Raw genomic sequence first — 21,647 nt, forward strand, 5'->3', positions numbered from 1 at the left:
TACATGCCTAGTAGTTCACTTCATGATGGTACTGCGTTTCTGGTTCTGCAGTGCTACAAAACTATTAACTTTTTACCACAGCATGAATAGAAATGTACATTGAGACAATTGCAAGATTTCTTAGTCATTACTTTTGTTAATAATTGCACCACAATTAAGAAATATATTTACATGAAAATGCAAAAATCACTTTTATAAGGTTTGAACACAGTTGTGTGGTCACAGTGTGCGAAAACAACCAGCCTACAATGATAAAAATCCACCCACTCATTTTTCATAATCCCAATAAATCATAAATAGTCTCTCCAAATGAGTGGTTCCAGATTTCTTCCTATAATGATATCATACTAGGGAAAATCCCTCCAATTTGTGACGCTCTCTGCCCTATTAGCATAGACCCCACGCCCTGAGTGAGCAGCAGCAGTCCACCATTACTGTTTTCTTGCTGTAGCTGCTGGAGATACAATGTCAGAGCCAAAGAGGCATTAAAAGTGTTGTGTGTTGGGATGCACCAACAAACATAGGTCTCCATCCCGCTGAGGACACGGTGGTTAAATTTCATTTTCGAAGGAAATGTCCAAGAAAAGTCCTATATGTTTGTGCTAATCATTTAACTAACACATGACTGCCTCACAAACGAGGGTCAGTTCAGTGCTGGAGTTGTGCAAAGGTTGCATCTGAAAGAGGAATCGATATCAACGCTTCATGTGCAAACGTCCAGACACAGTAAGCATCACGCATCATATTTTGTTTTCCAAAAGAGCTTCTTGGCACTCTGTAAGGCTAATGTTGCTAAAGCTACCATCTGTTTTCACTGATGCTGCCTTCACGTGCTACCAGAAGGATCCTAAATAAGAATGTGGTAGTTAAAAATTGCATATGGAAGCATATGTGAAGTCGACCGCTTGAATTTGTTGAGCTCATAACATGATAGCATGTGAAAGTACCATGAGACCAGCTATGTCATTATTTTTATCACACCGTATACACATTTACTGCACAGTACAGTCAGATTGCGTGATATTGTCCTGTTTTGCTGGTGCATGAGCTCTTGAAGCTCCACCCTCTTCTGAATAGGGAGGCAGGAGCACCAGCTCATTTGCATTTAAAGGGACAAACACAAAAACGGTGAGTTTTGGCTCATACCCTAAAAGTGCCAATTTCAACAAGCTATAAAAAAATTATTTGTGAGGTATTTTAAGCTAAAACTTCACATACATGGGGACATCAGAGACTTCTTTTACATCTATTTAAAAGGGGCATCTCCAAGCAAACACAGCGGTGTTTCGTTTGTGAATGAATCTGTGCTTTTGAACGATTCTAATGAGTCAATGATTCAATGACTCGTTCAATAAGACTGTGGCCTTGTACAAATACCCACACTTGCGGTCTTGGCTGCTTGAGACAGGAAGTAAGTGTGCAAGACTGTCCAAGCTCTTAAAAACACTGAAGCGCAGTGCCCTAAATGCACGCTAAATCCACACTATCTCAAATACTGCTCCAGAGCAGTATTCAAGGCTTAGTGTATCCCATCATGCATCATGTTCTGGAAACAAATCGCGAGACTTTTTGCCAAGATCGCGAGAGTTCACAGAAACCTTCCTGATGTAAGTTAAATATGAATAATAATTAGATATTACATATAATTTGGTAGTAAAACAAATTGCTACAAAATGTATTGGTGCAAAGGTGAGTATATGTATTTTGTACATTATTTGCAACTGCTTTTTATCACTTAATTAGAAGCACCAGAAATTAAATTGTGTCATCTGTTATAGGGACTACTGAACAGACATTTAGAAGTTTATTTTAAAATGCAAAGTATTGAAAATAAAAATGAAAACTCTGTAAACACTTGTGTTTTTACAACACTATAAGTGTGTCCCATCAGGTAATGAAAAGTTATACACACACTTCCTTCATCCTCACTTGAACACTTGGGCCAAATACAGGAAATACGTCATATAAGTAGTCAAGTGATCAAGTGCGAAGACCGCAAATGTGGGTATTTGGACAAGCCTTGAGTCACTTGGTTCGTTCCTAAATGAATCAGCTGTTTGAACGAATCGATTGAATGAATACTGGCAGGTGCAGTTTCGTTTTTAAAATATAAATTAAGTTATTTAAATCTTTTAATATTTCTATATTCGGAACTTTAAAACATTAATCTTCTGGAGGCAATTCAGACAACATTTTAACCTCGCTGTTCCTTCTCTTTATGGCTCTATTTACAAGAATCATTTATTTATTCCTTCAACTCTAGAATCTGTTTATGCTTCATGGGAAAACAAATGCCTTGTATATATCATTTATAATAATTGTATATAAGAAGAACTCTTCTTCATCCTGTGCCAGACTTAAGTCTGATTCAATTTAAGGTTTTTCATAGAATTCATTTTACAAATGTCAAATTAAGTAAGCTATTTCCGGGTGTGGATGCCACTTGCAACAGGTGTTCTCTGGCTCCTGCTGATCATACCCATATGTTTTTTTCTTGTTCAAAGCTGGAAGATTTTTGGTATTTTTTTATATGTTTTCTAAAGTTTTAAATATGTCCCTTGAACCATGCCCCCTAATTTTTATTTTAGGTCTCCCTTTGGATTTAAATAAATACATAAAATATGTTAATGTTCTTGCCTTTGCCTCATTGATAGCTCGCAGACAAATTTTACTACACTGGAAGTCTTCTAAATCTCCTCCCACTTTTTCATGGTTAGAAGATTTTTTGTCTTTTCTATATATTGAAAAAAATAATTTTGCTTTAAGAGGTTCGACTGACAAATTTTATAAAAACTGTACTTGACTTTGTTAAAAATACACCACTTATCTTTAATGATTTGTTTAATAGTATTTGTTGAAAAAAGCCCCTGCAAATCACTTTAAAGAGTTACATTATAACGTGCAAATTCACACACAGCGTATCTTTAATTTTATATTATAAAGGGTTTTATAAAATACATCCGCACTTATATAATTGATAAAATACATACACACACACACACACACACACACACACACACACACACACACACACACACACACACACACACACCTTTGCATTGTAACAGAAGTACATTAAAAACAGTAATCCTGTAAAATATTATTTTATTTGAATTTATTTTAAAATAAAATGTATTATTTTCCTGTAGGGCAAAACTGAATTTTCAGCAGCCATTCATTCTAATAATTCTAATTCAAATCATTAATATTCTAATAAAACATATTGTCAAAATGACATTCATATGCATATTTTTAAATGTGGCTTAATATATAAAATTGCTTTTTTTTTAAACTACATTTAAAAGAAAATAAAGTTGTTTCAAGCATTTAAATGTATGTGTGAATTGATTAAAAAGTTTAATTCTAACCATTTCGGATTTAAGTCCCTTTGCATTACAACACTGTTTCACTGTATCTTAGCAACACTGAGAAGCATGAGCATTCTGATTGGTCAATAGTGTCATGCGTTCAGGCACACCTATGCAAAGCTCTGTGAGATTCTAATAAGTTGTTTAAACAGTTTTGAGTCCTGTGCAAGTACACTGACTGGAGTGTAGAGTATGCCATCTGCTGGTGCAACTGAGAAAGACAATTTGGCACAATTGTTTTGTTCTTTAAATATTGTTGTTCTTGCAATGAACTATGGGAGATTTCAGGCAGGAAATCTGAATGAATATTGAATCACACAATTAAAAATCCTGTGTAGATTACTTTGAAATACACGTTTTTAACGTTCTTTAGCACGTTAACGTTTTTTAACACTTTTAATAAACTCTTTAAATTCTATCACGCAAATGTACTTTTATGCATTTGACTCGGTTTTCTCAAAGAAATGCTAGTGTAATGTTAAGTACAACTATTGTATAGTTAACATTGGGCGGAGAGGTCTTTTTTTAAATAAATAAATAAATACATTTAAAAACTTAAAATGTAAAAATCACTGTCCTAAAGACTTATCTTTTCTGATCAAACCAAATGTAACCTGAGAGAAACAGATGCCAACTGTCACAAAGGCTACTGACCGCGTCATTTGACCCAGTGTTTTAAAAGGTAAATACATTCTTTTCATTCTTGAACGTTCTGTGCAATCCTGACAGCACAGATTAAGGCCTAATCGGGAATCTTGTTTGGTCTAGAAACATTATGTATGAATCAGCATTATGGTAAATTCAGACATCCCCATCTCTCACATATGGATAGCAGGTTCCTGACGCCTGTAAATGATTCACTATATGCAGGAAATTGAGTGAGCAAAATAAAAGCCCTGTTTTCACCTGCTACTAAGATGTGTTTTAGGTGATCTGTTCACAAGCCGTGGGCAGCCAAGACGCCTTGCCGGTACTTACATGCCTTTCATATGACCACTAGTCTTCTGATTTGCCACACACCTGTGTTGTTACACAGCTTACACAAATTAATAGGCTATAATATAATATAATATAATATAATATAATATAATATAAGCAATATATAATCTCATAATAATTTGGGTCTGTAAATTGTCTAATAGTATGTGAAAAACAAATGTTTTGAACTTTTCAAGACAAACAATATATTTCCTGTGAAATATGAAATATATATATATTTTATTTTCCATTCAAAATGTATGCAAATATTTTCAATTCACTGGTCTATTTCAAGATATTTCTCTGGAAATATAACCCACACAGTTCCGTTCAAGAGGAAAAAATATTTTGTAAGGTGCTTCACTGGCAGTTTTCGGCAGCAAGATGTGAAGTTCTGCTGCGTCATGCTCTGTTGTTTCAGTCTTTAAACATTTCCAAGGTTGCTAAAAGTTGATTCAAGTCACAAATTTGAGTAACAGCAAAATAACATTTTAAAAAAAAAAAATGCGTACTCAGCAGCAGCCAATCCAAATCGCTGCATCATAGTACTACAGCCTTTAACAGAGGAAATCATCAATTAACATTAATTAAATGAGGATTTTACTAAACTGATACAATCTCAGCTGATGATGAACACTCTGGGCCCTTCCTCTCTCATAGCCGGCAGGCTCTCTATGTTCTCTATGAGGATGTGCTTGTCCTCCATCTTTGACAGGCTCTGTGGCTGACAAAGGTTGCTTCTTAGATCTTCAAAACACACGTTCAAGTCTTTGAAGAGGTGTAACATGCTCACCCCGATCACAATCACCAAGAATCCCCCGATGGTGCCCACCACATCCACTCCTGACATGGCTCCCCACTCTTTAAAGAGAATCACAGAGGTGCTCAGGACTACGGTGGTGAAGAAGACATAATAGATGGGATACACCAAGAGCGTATTGAAGGTGTCCAGCGACTTATTCAGAAAGTTGATCTGGATGATGATGGATCCAATTAAGGTCAGCAAAAGAATCCAGGTGAGAGGGTGACCGATCACTGAGAGGTCAGAGAACATGGTGCGTATTGCAATGCCGAGGCCCTTGACCGAGGACACGGTGAACGATCCAAGCAGAGAGCAGATGCTTATGTAGACTAATATGTTGGTTTGACCGAAGCGAGGAGAGACGTAGAAGATCAGAACCATACAAGCAACCAGCAGAATACTGGCAAACACCAAAAAACCTTCAGGAGAAGCAGAAAAAGCTGCTGTTATCCATTACAACATGTTTTCAGTTCTATAACTAAAGGTATTGAAACACTAACCAGGATCCAGCAGTTTCTCTGTCATTTCTGTAAGCGTCGTCACCTCTTCCTCTTCAGGTGCATGTATAACCATTATAGTGCTTCCCAGTATGCTGAGCATGCAGCCAAGTTTTCCTAGCAGATTCATTGTTTCTCCGAAGAAGTGGGAGGACAGAACTGCACTGAAGAGAGTAAATAAACATTAACATTAATACCTTTCCATTTAGTTCTAGTGAAAACACTAGGAAACACAAAAGGCCATAAACAGAATCAGCGCACAATGAGAACGGGATATTCAACTGTTATCTCATGACTCCAGAAGATAAAGGTGGAGATCAGTGTGTGAGATATTCTTGGTACTTGTTTATAATAATCATATCATGGTGAAATGACTGTTATTGAAATGATCAATTGGCATGTTCTTTGAACATCAAGTATGTGTCAAAATGACATTTGCCAAAGAAATAACATAATTTCAGCCTCTGTTGAGACTATTAACAATTAAATGTTTTTTGTTTTGTTTTTGCATGTTGGGGGAGACATTTGACTTTTTTTTTAATTAAATAAATGCAGCCTTGGTTGAAAAGCTAGTTTACAAACTACACAAGCAGTGTACACAACTATAAACAAAATATATTATTTGAATCCTAAACTGTATATAAATTACAATTAATATTCTTACCAGAATCCCACAAGAGTACAACATACTATAGCATTACTTGGGGTCTTACCTGGGCCTGATAGCTCAGTCAAAACTTTAATTGCGTAAAACATATTGCAATTCAGGATGTTTAACATTACAGTCATATATATTTCAAAATATACTAGTCCTCTCACTCACAGACTTGTAAAGTTTACACAGCATTGTGTGGAGCAAACCATGGCGAGGTGCTGTTACCTGATAAGAACACTGAGAGCTCCTAAAGGGGTCACCACTGTGGCTGGAGCAAACATGTACGCTGTGAAGTTTGCCGCTTCACCTCCACCCACTGCGAAAAAATGCAGGACGTTATCTAAGAAAGCCAGACCCACAAAAACAAAATAACTCACACATATTTTGCATTGCACTTACTTGTCAAAAGGCCTCCCCACCAAAGCCAGTCCTTCAGGTACCCATGACCTCCCTCAGCTAAACAGACAAGCATTTTCACATATGCAGTTTGTTAAATAACACAAAACAGAGCCTGCTGATGATTCCTTCATTAATAGCTAAGCACAAACAAAGAAGGAACCAGTTTCAACCAATTTCACAACTGTTAGTCATTCAAGTAAAATAATTAGCATTAAATCCAAACACCCTTAAAAACAAAACCAGTAACTCAACATTCTGAATATTAAAGTATAAACACCATGCAAGGTTTATTGCATCAGAATTTGATGGCACTTTTGACGTCTCTGTATTATGTAAATACTGATGTAAATTACCTTACCTGCTCTTGTCTCCCCAGTACTGGCCAAACGCAGCAACGCCTTCTTCTTCAGGATAATGCTTCCTCCAATAAGAAAAGCTGAGAGCACGGCCAGCGTCAAGCCTATCCAGAAATTGTACTTGCTCCATTTGTCTATAGAGAGACCTGCTGTGCTGACTGTAGAGTTTACATTGGAGTTGTCTACACTAAAAGACGTGTTGCAAACCCCCGTGTCAAACACACAAACAGAGACGGACGTGGGACAGAAGATCCTTATTACTGAACCTGATCACAAGAAAAAAGAGGAACTACATGTTACAACAATAGGTTAAATTGCCAAAACAGATTTTGTTGAGAGTAAAATGCCCAACAAAATTGTTCAAAACAAAAAATACCACCCAGAAAAATGTATTAGTTAATTTTAACAGCAGCTTATTCATATTAAATATAAAAAAAAAAAAAACACATTTAATGACATGAAATAGCTAAATCATCATTGCTAAAACAACAGTATTTCATCTCTGACAGCATGGCAAGAAAGGGCAATGAACTCATCACTATAGGCTTCCATTTTGTTATTTTTTCTTCAACATTTTAATATAATTTATATTTTAATATTACTTATAAATCATCTTTTAAAGATGTGTTTAGATAGTGTTTTTATAGGGAACAACCAAAGCCAACGGCCAATCATTGACTGAAAGGCTGATCATACAATAAGGAATGTTTGTCCTTAACATCATATGTTAATAAACATGTCATTCGTATCCTTTCCAAAGGACAACACATTGATGAGTTTAAACTAATAACTACTAAAATGTGCAACTATTACAAACAAACTATCACCAGTATAAAACATTACATGCACAAAAACATAATAATATCAAATTGCAATTTAAGTTAGGCTCTTACTGACGATAGTCGTTAAATAAGACAACAAACTCTCTTACCATTGAGACATGAATCGGATGACAGGTGTATGTCTTTCATTGTTTTCCCCACACTATAAACGACAGGTTAAAACTTACCGAAATGAAGCCATTTAAAAACAAAACATTTTGTATCAGAATAAACTACGAGATAAAAATTTCTTTCGGACTTCGCCTCGGTTCATTTGAATATGCCAGAATACACGTTCTGCATCGGTTCCTCCCGCGCGCGTAACTTCATAGCACTCAGAACCACAGATACCTGAGATGCGCGTGCACGTAAACACGATCACGAGCAAGGCAGGTAGGCTATCGACTGCCACGCCCGAGCAGCGTAGTAACGAGCCAGCAGTTGTCAAAAGGGATACACAGTAATGACCTTCCTCGTAATACAATATGCAGAACGCACACACACATGTGAAACTTCCTATTCAAACATGACATTTATATTGATTGAGGGGGGCAGGACGTGGTTACTGTCACGAGCTGCCGTTAAAAATACCTTTTACAACATGAACTATTATTGTAGCATTATTGTATTTATTTATTTTTTTTAATTTTAAATTTTTTTTATAACTTTCATCTCAATGTTGTAAATATAATTCATATATTTACTTATATCCTAAATACTTGTTATTTGCTTGTTTGTACTGTAATCTCAGAGCAGCAGATACATGATACTGCTTTGATGATGGTACTGGCTGACATAAATTTCTCCAGAAAGCTGAAGAACCAGTTTGGCTTATAACGGATTTGAGCAAAGGTGAAAAAGAAAGACATGCTTATATTGGCTGAAAAGTGTTGTTTAAAGAGACAGTTTAGCAAGCTTAGGCTACTATATTTTGATCACTACATGGGCTTGAGCTCATAAAAATTTAATCTCTCAGTGCTATTTGATATGTTGTTGTTTGTTACTTTGCAGCTATGTTCTCCATTCCATTTGGAGAAGGATCATGATGTGATGTGTCTTATGAAAAAGGAGAACTTTGAGACACATCAGTTGTTACAAATCAGTCTGATCATTCATTGTCACCTCCACATTTCAATACCATGACCTGTTAGAACCAGATTTGTAAGCAGTTATTCTGTTGCGCTCGTGTGTTAAAATCAGTTTTTAAATAGAGCAACATGGGGCCATTGCAGACCGCCTGGAGACTGGTAACCTAGAGCAAGTGTGCTCATACAAAACTCCCTTGACACTGGCTGCATAACCACAAGTTCCACTGAATTTCATAAGGGGATTACTGAGTGTGCAAATGCAGGGTTAAACATCAGTTAACATGAATCTTGCAGTTGAAAAAAATTTAATAAAATAAAACTAAATAAAATAAAATTTTGCAAAATGCAAATATATATGCATACATACATACAAATAAAAAGTATTTATTTATTTGAAATGATGAAAAGGAATGAATAGAGGTGACAAGTAGCTGTTTTTACAAATATTTTGAAAAATATAAAACATTTTCACAGGATCTCTTCATTTTAACAGACACTGATTCACTCTTCAACAATTATTCAAACATTAAGTTAAATGAATCTTGCAAGAATAAAACAAAAAGTTGTTCAGTTTCAAAATGCAATAAATAAATAAAAGTTAGAAAATCTATCAATCAAACACCCAAAAAAGAGGAATGAATATAACAGGACAATTCTATAAATGGCCAGTTGATGTCACTGCAGACTAATAAACAAAAAAGCCTCAACCCTACTATTCAACTGCTGTCCAAAAGAAAATCATCTGAAGTCGAACGAGGTGATAAAGTTGTCTTCTTGTTGAGAGATTTCCTTTAAACTATCCATTTTAAAGGTCACACAAGGTGGAATAGGACTTTTGTTTTGCTCTGCCGGTCTATCTAAACAAAATCTCCAATGTGATCCAGACAGCGGCTAAAGAGGGTTAAATAAACCATATTCATGCTGTTAGAGTTAAAAGGGTCAACACAGTTCACAACAAAACCTCAAAAAATATAAAAAATCAATACCCCAAAATACCATACCCATCCTGCACATCCTTCTTCAACAAACAATGAAATCATGTGATATAGAGTCGTCTGAGTTGTCTAAACATACCTTTCCCATCCTGCCCATGCTCAATCCAAATCAAATATCAGACAACCCAAATAAAAAAGAGAATAGAAAAAAAAAAAAAACATCACTCATAGCAATACACTGCTTTAATTTGCCTGTGCATGTTCTAGTTTCAAGATGGCTTTTGTTCAGTGTGTGCGTTGCACTAATTACCATGATCATTCAAAACGGAGCACAACTCTTGCTTGCAGCCTCCCACACAAGCTCTGAAAAACAATTCATACAGCCACACAGAGAGATGATGTTGTTCCCCAGCACAGCTACACTTTTACAGGACAGATAGGTAGCAAACATCATTTCAATAACAGAAAAGCACTGGATGAGGTTATTATTAGCAGGTCAGATGGCAATGTCAATCAGCACGAATTAACATCATTAAATGACAAGGGCACTAGGCAAATTATGGTAATCATGATTGTGAAAGATATCAGACCTCAGTGTGCATGTCATCCATTGAAAGTGTGGTGTCTGTAGGTGACTTTATTATGCATGTATAAACCCCCTCTTGCCTTTGTGATCGTGAATTTCATGCAGCTCTTGTGTTAGATGTTATAATTAAGTCTTTTCTCTTAAATTTAAATGCAATGCGTCCAGCATGATTCTTAGTAAACACACTGGACACTTTGATATTAGTATTCATGTTCTTATTTCCACTTAGCTTCCAATAAAACATTTCGAAGGCAATCTGCTTGTTTGAATATGAAAGCAGGAGAAGTAAATGATGTGAAAAACAGCTTACGGACAGAAGTTGGTAACAACGAAGCTCTTTCCCAAGTTAAGGAATTGAATTGCTAGGGTTGGCATGGCAACTGTTTTAGGATAACTTGAAAAAACTGGAGTTTTTTTGCTTACAGAATGATGAAGTTCTGGGTGAGGTGTCAGTCTGGCTTAAAACAGATATGACTTTGATGTTGTGATCTTTGTGATACAGACATTTAAAATGGCTTTTAAACCATGAAATGTTGCTATAGGTGTTCCACTCATTACCTGCATTTCAGATAATAATAAATCAATGGCCTTTTTCATAAAAACATGCAATCTTATAAAACCATACAATGACAATATTGCATTTGGCAATCAAGTAATTAACAAGTAATATATATCTGGGGTTTATCTAAGCCCAAGGTACTCCCTCTTGCCATTTCTCTGTAGAATTGTAATTTAAATAATATTTATTTATTAATTATAAATACATTTGTATGTATTCAATATACTTAAAATAAATTTATTTATTTATTTATATACGGAAATAGGTGACAGATCACAAAAAACTGAAGCAGCAAATCAGAAGTAGCTGTTTTTACAATTATTTTAAAAGAAATCAAACCTTTTTACTTATCTCTCAGGATCTCTTCTTTTTTTAGCAAACAGTGATTCACTCTGCTGCAGAATGTGCTCAGTATAAATTAAGCATTGTCTCTGGCATGTCATGTAGCTCTCAGCATTCACAAGCTTTTTTTCTTACTTTTTGACAAGAATGTTGGTAACCAAACAATTGCTAAAGCCTTTGACTTCCATAGTATTTTTTCCGTACTATGTAACACAAACTCTAACCAACATACTTCAAAATGTCTTCTTTTGTGTTCAACAGAAGAAAGAAATTTTCATTTTGCAATGCTACAAGAATATTTTTTTTGTGTGTGCAAAAAAAAAAAAAAACTTTATTGCAAAAAAAAACTTTATTCAACAATTTGTTTCCTCCTCCATTATCGAGAGTAACACGACGCATACATTAAATGCTGATGACGTAGAACACGCATGTACTGTACCATCATAACAAACAAAGTAAAGCAAGTGCATGCGTTGTGGTACTCTAGTAGATGTTAAATCGGGAGAGAAGAATTGTTGAATAAAGTCGTTATTTTAGTTTTTTGCGCACAAAAAGTATTATCATAGCTTCATAATATTATGGTTGAACCACTGATGTCACATGGACTATTTTAATGATGTCCTTACTACATTTCTGGGCCTTGACTGTGGTAGTTACCTTGCTGTCTATGGAGGGTCAGAAAGCTCTCAGATCTCATCAAAAATATCTTAATTTGTGTTCCAAAGATGAACAAAGGTCTTACGGATTTGGAACAACATGAGGGTGAGTAATTAATGACAGAATTTTCATTTTTGTGTGAACTATCCCTTTAAATTTAGACACCTCAACATAACCCTAAATACAAAACTTCTCAGCTTCAGCTCTCAGAGATGAATGAATACCTGTAGGCATACAATTAGCCGAGTTCAGATAGTGTTGAATTTCTGAACACTTTGCAAATGCATGAAAGCCTCTGGCACTTTCCATGTCTTGAGCATTCTCTGCTGGAAGTGAGTGACTGAGTGAAAGGCCAGGCCTATGGGGGAAACAGAAGGAAGCGAACAAATGTGGCATTTATCGAGATCAATACAGCACTCTCAGCGCCAACAGAGCTCAAACAAGATGTTCTGTATCAGTGCAGCTCAGTCGTGGACATGAATTCATCTGATGACGTTGAAAAGAAACAGAAAAGGTAGATGACTTGTCTGTGTATTTTCTGGCATCATTCATTCTTAAAACAAATGCAAATGTCAACTAGTTAAGAACAGAAAGCAACAAAGAGAATAGATAGACACATACGTCAAAAAGCAGAAATTTTGATAGGAAACAAAAATCGTTCAGTAAGAAAAAGTTTATTTCTGAATACTCCTTGTCAACACGTTGATTTCTTGCTGTTACATCTTGCTGCAGTTTTTAAAAGGTATTTTTTGAGGTGAATGTGAAAAGGAGATTTTTCATAAGTAGGGCTGTCAATGTAATAAGATATTTTACTGATTAAATAAAATAAGCAATAATAAAATTAACACAATGCTGAAAAACAGTAACAGAAAACTTTCTCAGAGAGATTGATAAATCAATTGCAAAATGAGACTAGGTGAGTGCTCATGTTCAGTCATATGAAAAAAACAACAACTTGCTGACAATATATAAATCACATTTTGTAATGTATATTTAAAGCTGTCATGCCACAATAATGTTGTATTTTTAAATCATTAATTAATTAAAAAATTATTTATTTCTCCGCAAACATGGATATACAATATAAGATTAATGACTAATTAATCAGTATATCTAGATTCATTTAATTAAAATTTTTAATTGATTGACCGCACTATTTATAGACTACAAGTGCAAAACCAACCAAAGAAACATCCAAAATACAGAATTTAATTTTGAATACAAGTAATAATAATATAATTCAAATAATTCAAAATATTATAAATGAAACTAATAACCCATTGAATGGAAAACAAAAGCCACAAAACACTGTTTTGTCAGCACACGTTCCACATCATTTTATGGTTGATTCTCTCTATTTTGTATAAATGGAATTGGCAATAAAAAAGACAGACGATGTATGAACCGCTGAAGGTACAGTACACTGGTACAGTACAGTTTTGAGAAAGGATACAAACAGAGAAAAGCTCACCACAGAACCTCACCGGTGAGAGAAAGTTCTCCTGAATGGCTGAATGAAGATCTTGTGCTTAAGAGTATTGACATTCAGTTTTACCTCTGTACTCGTTTATAGTCGTTTTAATCTGATGATCAGGTCCATTAGAGTTCATCTCATCCGTTGTGATAAACCACCTCACATCCTGTTCTGTGCTTGAATCAACGCGTCCAGAAACACAAAGCCTGATGTGGCATCTCGAAATTCATAAAGTGAGTCTTAGTTTAAAATTCAGTAAGTTTGAGTATCATCATTTGTTACTGACATCATTTGTTTCCTGTCTACGTATCCAAAAGTGAGTTCATTTTATTACAGCATAAAGCAACGACTGACAACAAGCAAACAAGCCATCGCCACAGAGCTTTGTTCCTCTCAAATGGACTGTTAAAGAGTCATTCTATTAAACCACCCTATTAATCTCACAGCATGAGCAATTTATGTTGTTGTCCGTGTCAGCTATTAGGCAGATTTCCATAAAATACTTCTCACGGAATTGGTGTTTACACAACAATATTTCAACTGTTATTACAATGACAATATTACAAACATAAGCTTCAGGGCTTCTAAGTAGACGGTCTCCTGCGTGCTCATGCTGCCCTTGAATTTGTTGATACCATCACATCTGTGTACACCAACCTCATTAACTCTTCAGTGTGGGAATGCTGTACTATACATGTCATCAGCTACTTCAACAGAAAAATGTCATGTAAACTAAGAAAGGAAGACAGAACCGAAGTGGCAAAACAATAAACCAAAAAGCAGAGCTGCATGCGTAGTCTACAACCCCTCTTCTCTCTCGTCTTTAACTCTCAGACTCTATCGAGCAGCATGGACGGGAAAGCAGTGATTGATCCAAAGTGTTCATAACTGAAGGGTGAGACTGTAAGCTACAGCAGTAACTATGACAGGACTGGTAATAAGCCTCTCCAAACCTATGGAAGAAGTCACCTTCCCTGGAGAGGCTCGCCAATCAAACCGGTTGGAAAGGAAGACATTTGTAGACTGTGCAATGAAGCTAACACATTGATGTAGAATTCTTCCTTGCTTTTCATTCGACGACATCAAACAAACTTTCATTCCATTCATAACTGTTTCTTAAAGGTGAAGTGTAGTTGTTTTTATTTAATTTTAAAAATGAATATAAAATGTCTGTCTTCATATACTCACCTTCCAAACCTGTATGGTGTTCTTTCTTTTGTTATAAAGATAAATATATTTTCAGCAAAAGAAAAATAAAAATACAAATATCTTTTCTTCTTCCACACAAATACAGTCAATACAGACAAAAAAAATCAAAAAAAAAAAAAAAAAAATTGCAAGGAGGGAAAAAGGAGAGACATTTTTTAAAATATCTTCTTTTACAGTCCACCAAAATGGGTAATACAAGTTTGGAACAACATGTGGGTGAATAAATGTCCAATTTTGGGTGTACTGTCCCTTTAAAATACTTTTCCTATTACCATATTAATACGCAGCATCTATATAGTAAGCACTTTTTAGTCAGCATCCTAACCTAATTTTTTAGTTTAATGGCAGCCAGAGATCATTGTTTTTCAGAGATTACACCTTAAAGTTCACCCCAAAAAGGAAAATTTACAAAAAATGTACTCACCCTCAGCCCATTCAAGAATTAGATGAGTTTGTTTCTTCATTGGAATAGGTTTGGAGAAATTTAGCATTACATCACTTGCTCACCAATGGATACTCTGCAGTGAATGGGTGCCATCATCAACAATGTATTCCGCATGACTCCAGTCCATCAATTAATGCAGCTTTTCACTTCACAAGACATTAACTGATAGACTGGACTCATGTGGATCACTTGTGGATTATTGTGATGTTTTTTGTTTTCGCTTTTTGAACTCTCATTATGACGGCACCCATTCACTGCAGAGGAACCATTGGTGATGGAATGCTAAATGCTAAAGTGATGGAATGCTAAATTTCTCCAAACCTATTCCAATGAAGAAACAGATTCATTCACAGTACGTTAGACAGAAAATTTTCACTTTCGGGTGAACTATTCCTTTAACTATTTGATAAATAATGATGTAACTATGGATGAAGGGTACTTTGGGCAAAAATGTTCCTTGAACAGAGACGTGTGTCAAAGATATATAATAAGGCAGATGAAAATAATAAAATAAGCACAATTAGAAATTATTTGGGGGAAACAAGACAATAAAGAAACACTGCAGTTCAATTGTAAGTAATTTATGAGATTGAGGAAAACCTCTTAGTTTTGTCAAAAATGATGCTCATACAAAAACACTTCACACATGGTCTCCTTATTGCACCGGAGAAGTTCCAAAAAAAAAAAAAAACACACATCTTAATATTAGAAAAGTGATTTTCCTCCCTCCTTATCTAATTTGATTTGGAGCCCAGAGTGTTTCCATGAATCCATTTGGCAGTACTTCAGTGGCAGGTGAGTGGTACGCTGCAGTGTCTCTCATGTCCTCTCCCACTCTTTCAATCGGTCTCCTGATGTCCCCTGATCTCGGAGATGCTGATGGCCGTTTACATCCCAGTGGTGCTGAAGCCCATGGCGGCTGCCTGGCCCATACATGGCAGAGTCTGTGCCGCTTTGGGGAAATCATGGGCCATCACGCGTCCATTCTCACCTCCGCTGCCCATCCTAGTCAGTGTGGAGCTATGCATGGCCGCATCAATGATTTGCTAGAAGAAAAGAAACACAAAGCTCAAACAGCACACACTGCACAGGCATTGCAGCACAAACAAAATGGTGTTGTTTTGAAGCCAGCTTACTCTACGCACCAGCTCTGACCTCAATTACACGTAAACACATTTCACTTGATCGGAGGATTTGCTCCAGCCAGTGCGGGCAATGATCCATGATAAGAAATGGTGAAATATAACAACCATCAAGTGCTGCAACGATGAGACCAGTGCCACACTAACTCAGAGCCACTCTCTCATGTAGCAATTTTACATAATGAAATCCTGTAGGCTTGAAACTGGAGCTAATGATGTGGATGTTGGCTTGTACATCCTTGAAGAATAAATGATTTAAATCCAGCACACACCAGTGGATTGCTGGGGATTATTTTGCTCGGGCTGATGCAGACTAATTGGCCTGCAAGCAACAACGATTTGTTGCTGTGATATTCTAAATGTGGTTGTTCTGTGATTGTAATTGTTGAAGAGTGGCATGTAGCTGAAGAAGATGATACAAAATACAGGGTGAAAATACTTAGCAGTATAACACTCAAAGAAATACTTTGCTAAAAATGTACGTACCCTTTGGGACATCCAAGATGTAAATTAGTTTTTTTCATCGAAACAGATTTGGAGAAATTTGTCATCACATCAGCTCACCAGTAGATCATCTGCAGTGAATGGGTGCCGTCAGAATGAGAGTTCAAACAGCTGATAAAAACATCACAATAATCCACAAGTAATCAACATAACTTAAGTCCATCAATTAATGTCTTGTCAAACAAAAAAAGCTGTGTGTTTATAATAAAGAAATGCATTAATAAGACGTTTTTAACGTTAATTTTGTCCAGAAGCATCAGTTTAAAGTTATAACACCTTAATGATGCATTTGTTTCTTATAAACATGCAGCTTTTCACTTCAAAAGACAATAATTGATGGACTACAGTCGTGTGGATTATGTTTGATGCTTTTATCGGCTGTTTGAAATCTCATTCTGATGGCACCCATTCACTGCAGCGGATCCACTGGTGAGCAAGTGATGTAATGCTAAATTTCTCCAAATCCAATGAATAAACAAACTCATCTACATCTTGGAATGCCTGAGGGTGAGTAAAAATTTTTTGGGTGAACTATTTCTTTAAATTGACTCAAAATCTCCTTCTGCAGATTATGTATTATTATTATTATTTTTAATATTTTTTTGAAAATATTTTGTATGTTTCACAGAAGAAAGAACGTCACATTAGGTCTATTTTAATATGTCCCTGCCCAAACTTCCTGTTTCAATAAGAAATATGTCAACACAAGAAAGGAAACTGTACCCAAGCCATTTCATGTGGAAAGTAATCATTTTAAAAATTGCTGTTCCTGGACGCTGCCTGAAAAATATATTTAGGCAACACCATGTGTTTCATAAACATCTCAAAAAAACAACTCATAACACCCCCCTAAGAACCACAAAAAAAAAAAATTATTAACCACAAAATATGTTGATTAATTAAATAAATATAAATAAATCACTGTATTCTTCTTAATTTTGTAAGCGTTCAAGAGCAATCCGCTCCAGGATTAGAGAGAAGCGCAGTGGGTGGTATGATGTTTACACCCACCTACAATTACCTCTTAAATGCCAACATGTTCCTCTGCCAGATCCCTCAGAGAAAGTGAGGTCAGCATATGATAGCAGTTATAAAACATTATAAGTGCATAACACAAAGCCCATAATTAAATGTGGACATATCTAAATATTGCACTATACTGGGCTGTAGATGCCGAACAGGGTGGATTAACATGGTTTTTACACACCTTCATCCTTTGAGACTCGATTCTGGATTTGTAACAGAACTCAACGAGGGCCACCAGCATGGCCAGCCCAAGCCCACCAATCAGAATGTAGAAAACTCCAGCCACATTACTGAGGCTCAGAGCGCTGGTCTTATCCTGAAGAGCAGAGACGACAATCAAACACTCGCACTGAGATCTGTCACACAAACACATTACAGGAGAACAACAAACATAAATTATCTCTTACTATCACAGCTACTCAATAAACACACAAAATGATATTTACAGATATAAGACAATGTACACATAAACAAAATCTACATACTTATTCATTCACTACATATTTAAATTGATAACTCATAATATTCATTCTGTCGCAGTATATAAAATGACTCGGCAATAAAAAAGAACTGCCTAAATCATGCAAATGCATGCGTCAGTTGCAAGCTTGGAATAAACATTAATCTTTCAGCAAATTCTGGCTGTCTCTGCATATTGGTTTAATGTTTAACAAAGCATTATAAATATAAAAAAATTATAATAAAATATAAATCTAATTAATATATCTCCCTTTTTACATTTTAACAATATCTATACCTTTGATTTAAAATATATAGTACTTAAAACCATGCAGGTATAAACGGTTTTTTTTTTTTTGTAATGACATGCATATATAAAATTTCTTGATTTCTGTGTTTTAAGATTTCTCAACCAAAGGTCATAACTAAGAGCCTTTGGCATCTCTCTCTGTCTCTGGTGGCAGAGACGTCATGTCAGGAGTGGTGGGAGTCAGTGACATGCATCTGTTTGGCAACCATATTGAGGTCTCATCCATTGGCATGCACATTGTCTATGGACAGAGACAGCATTGAAGGACTCTTAAGGGGAAGAGCAATCCAGTTAGAGGGCATTTCATGGCAACACTTTTCTCTCCAGACTGCCATTTACTCATGCTGAGATAGATGGATGGATTTAGATTTTATAAGTTGCTGTTGTTATAAGGAGGAGTTTAGGAGAAAGCAGATACCATGAAGAGAAAAATACACTAAACTACTACTTTTCATACTGGTTTGTTTTCATTTCAAATTCTATTTATTATATATGTTTACAAATCAAATGCATTGTCCATAAAACGTGTTGATAAAAACTACCTAAGGCAAGGTGGGTATATCTCTTTCCTTATTACTTCTATGAGTTCATGTATAAAATACACCAGAGTAACAGAGCTGAATATAGGTACCGGTAACATGCATTTGAAATAAGCATAATAAAATACTATATTTATATTATTCTGATGTGTTAATTAAGATTAGCTACTATACATCAATGGAAAGCTTATTTATCCAGCTTTCAGATGATGTATAAATCTCAATTTCTAAAAATTGACACTTAAGACTGGTTTTGTGGTCCAGGGTCACATTTATGATTATTTTTCTTCCATACACCACACACTGATTTGATTTAAACTGATTGTAAACTTATTGATGAATGGATGATTTGAATGAAGAGGTTTGCACTCAGGTTTTATGCACAAATATGTATGAATGCAGTGAATGAGAACTAATGAGCGAGAAAAGCTCAATAACTTGTAAATGCGGCAAGCAAAGAACCAAGTGCCCATGCAGAAGCACTGAAGTGAGTGAAGAAAAAAAAACACATTGCCTATTTCTATAAATACACCACAAGCATCACATCTATTTTGTAATGTGGGAAGTAATAAGGGCCAGACAGCAACATGATGACAAAGCGCACAAGTCTCTGGGTAAATGGCAGATTGGAGACAGAGCGTTGGCTGTGGTGCGTGTCTGAGAGAGAAGAGGACAGGGCCTTTAGTAAAGCTCTAAAGCTAGATCTCTAAGTGAGGGAAAGGACCAATGAGTGAACTGACCTTTCTGGCGGAGTCCTTGCTTCCACACTCCCCCTTATCGTACCACCATTTGTTTTTCAGTTTGTCTAAGACGGCTTGCTCATTGAGTTTCAACACCGCTAGGTTTACGGGGATTTCAACCAGGAAAATAACATAAATAACATTACCCATGTTATCTTATGTTATTCAGCATTTAAGCAAACATACACCCATAATTACGTTTTGATGTGTTCTAAATGTCTACAGATAAATAGAAAAGAAAACAGGAAAAAAAGAAAAAACAGCACAGTCACAGAGTTTGAAAACTGTCACTGCCAAAGTGATATGCATTAATACTCCATCTAGCTTTGTGACCTTTCTCCCTACGGCAAGATGTGTATTACTATATCACTTTGGGTAACCGGCAAGAGATCGAAAACACTCGGATTTGCACAATTTTGAGTATGATTACTCAAATGACAAGGTTATAATTGACCGCCAATCATTTAAACATATCATTCATATTGAATAAACCACTTCGAGTTGGAATATTTTCAATTAGCGTACAATGGCAGCCGAGGTGTTTGTTAACTGAAGTTGCCGGTTACCCCATCCAAGGTGCTGGTTACCCGCCGGATAGCTCATATTGGGGCTGACCTTGGAATCACCTCCTCCGCTGCCACACTCTCCCTTGTCGTACCACCATTTGTTTTTCAATTTGTCCAACAGGCCCTGCTCGTTCAGTTTTAACACTGCCAGGTTTACTGGGTTTTGAAATGATAATAAAATAAGCTGGGTCAGCATTGGTGATATGATACGGCGAGGCAGAGGTTGTGTCAAATAAAAGTGAGTCTATTAAGTCGTAGAGGAAGTGAACAGAACATAAAACTGATCTGATTGTGTGCCTGGCTCCGCAGGGCTTGTTGATGTGATATTAGTTGTGTTGTCTTGTGTTGTGCTAAAGTGTAAAAAAACAAAAAAATGTTCTGTGACCAAATTATGAGAGATTTTACCAAGCAAGACCCAGATTGTGAGTGAGGAAACAGGACGAATTAGCAATGCTCTGGATTTACACAGCGTGGTCCAGTAAGAGGATTCCCAGTATTCCCAGTCAATATTTCTGTAGATTAGCTCTGGATAATCTATAACGCCGTGGTTGCGGTTGAAGGACACTGCACATTCTGTACTTTGGGAATCCCACCGCTGCAATCAAACCCAGAGCGTTCTTAATGCAGCCCATTCTCACTTGTGACGGCGTCTGTCTCTGTAAAATCCCTGACTTCTTTCTGCACCCCTCGAGACTGGGGGAGAAAGAGGCCGGTGTGCTTATGGATGACTAAAACAAATCCAGACTTCATCCATGAACATTAATCTGAAATCTGCAGGGTACACAAGACAACAAGGATGTCAGGAAGGATAATGATTGGTAAGACCATCTCAACATCTGAAATGGAGCACATAAGAGGGGATTTTTGAGAGAAAGATAGAGAAAAAGTCAACAGTCAACATCTGATTTATGTTTATTAGCTCCGGACTGGAAAAAAGACTGCTCTGTTTTTTTTCCTAGAAGTGAAAAATTGTGTTACTGTTTGAAAGGTCTTAAAATTATACGTATTTGTATTCTAAGAATTCCCTTAAATAATCTGTGTGTGCCTCATTGTTGTAAAATCAATATGCAATTTTATGTGTACAGGATGCATTACATTGATCAAAAGTAACTGTTCAAAAGAACTGTTATTTTTTATTTATTAAAGATTAGGCTACTAAACAAAAAGTATCACAGTAACCACAAAAACAC

The 21,647-nt window shown here is 36.0% G+C and overlaps 2 protein-coding genes across 2 annotated transcripts in view; both read right to left on the bottom strand.

The window, feature by feature from the left end:
- Positions 1-4,580: 4,580 nt before the first annotated feature.
- On the bottom strand, positions 4,581-8,381 carry nipal4 (NIPA like domain containing 4). The gene is made up of 6 exons (XM_042710922.1): positions 7,987-8,381; positions 7,058-7,321; positions 6,700-6,756; positions 6,526-6,616; positions 5,649-5,809; positions 4,581-5,567 (listed from the first exon to the last, which is right to left on the bottom strand). Exons 1-6 carry the CDS (start codon positions 8,024-8,026, stop codon positions 4,966-4,968), a joined length of 1,215 nt encoding a protein of 404 aa, XP_042566856.1. The 5' UTR covers positions 8,027-8,381; the 3' UTR covers positions 4,581-4,965.
- A 7,355-nt stretch (positions 8,382-15,736) lies between these two features.
- Positions 15,737-21,647, bottom strand: part of gria1b (glutamate receptor, ionotropic, AMPA 1b) — a 46,080-nt gene continuing 40,169 nt past the window's right edge. The window contains exons 14-16 of the mRNA XM_042710923.1: positions 20,507-20,621; positions 18,025-18,159; positions 15,737-16,217 (exon numbers count right to left, since the gene is read on the bottom strand). Coding sequence (XP_042566857.1) covers positions 16,059-16,217; positions 18,025-18,159; positions 20,507-20,621 — 409 coding nt within the window. The 3' untranslated portion in view covers positions 15,737-16,058. The remainder of the gene's footprint in view (positions 16,218-18,024; positions 18,160-20,506; positions 20,622-21,647) is intronic.

This window comes from Cyprinus carpio, chromosome A21, assembly GCF_018340385.1.
Source record: "Cyprinus carpio isolate SPL01 chromosome A21, ASM1834038v1, whole genome shotgun sequence".
NCBI lineage: Eukaryota > Metazoa > Chordata > Actinopteri > Cypriniformes > Cyprinidae > Cyprinus > Cyprinus carpio.

Excerpts from the sequence above, each read along its gene's own strand:
- nipal4 (XM_042710922.1), bottom strand. The coding sequence starts at position 8,026 with ATGAAAGACATACACCTGTCATCCGATTCATGTCTCAATG. Across the intron at positions 6,757-7,057 it reads TACTGGGGAGACAAGAGCAG|CTGAGGGAGGTCATGGGTAC; the intron begins GTAAGGTAATTT and ends TTGTCTGTTTAG. Across the intron at positions 5,568-5,648 it reads AGAGAAACTGCTGGATCCTG|GTTTTTTGGTGTTTGCCAGT; the intron begins GTTAGTGTTTCA and ends CTTCTCCTGAAG.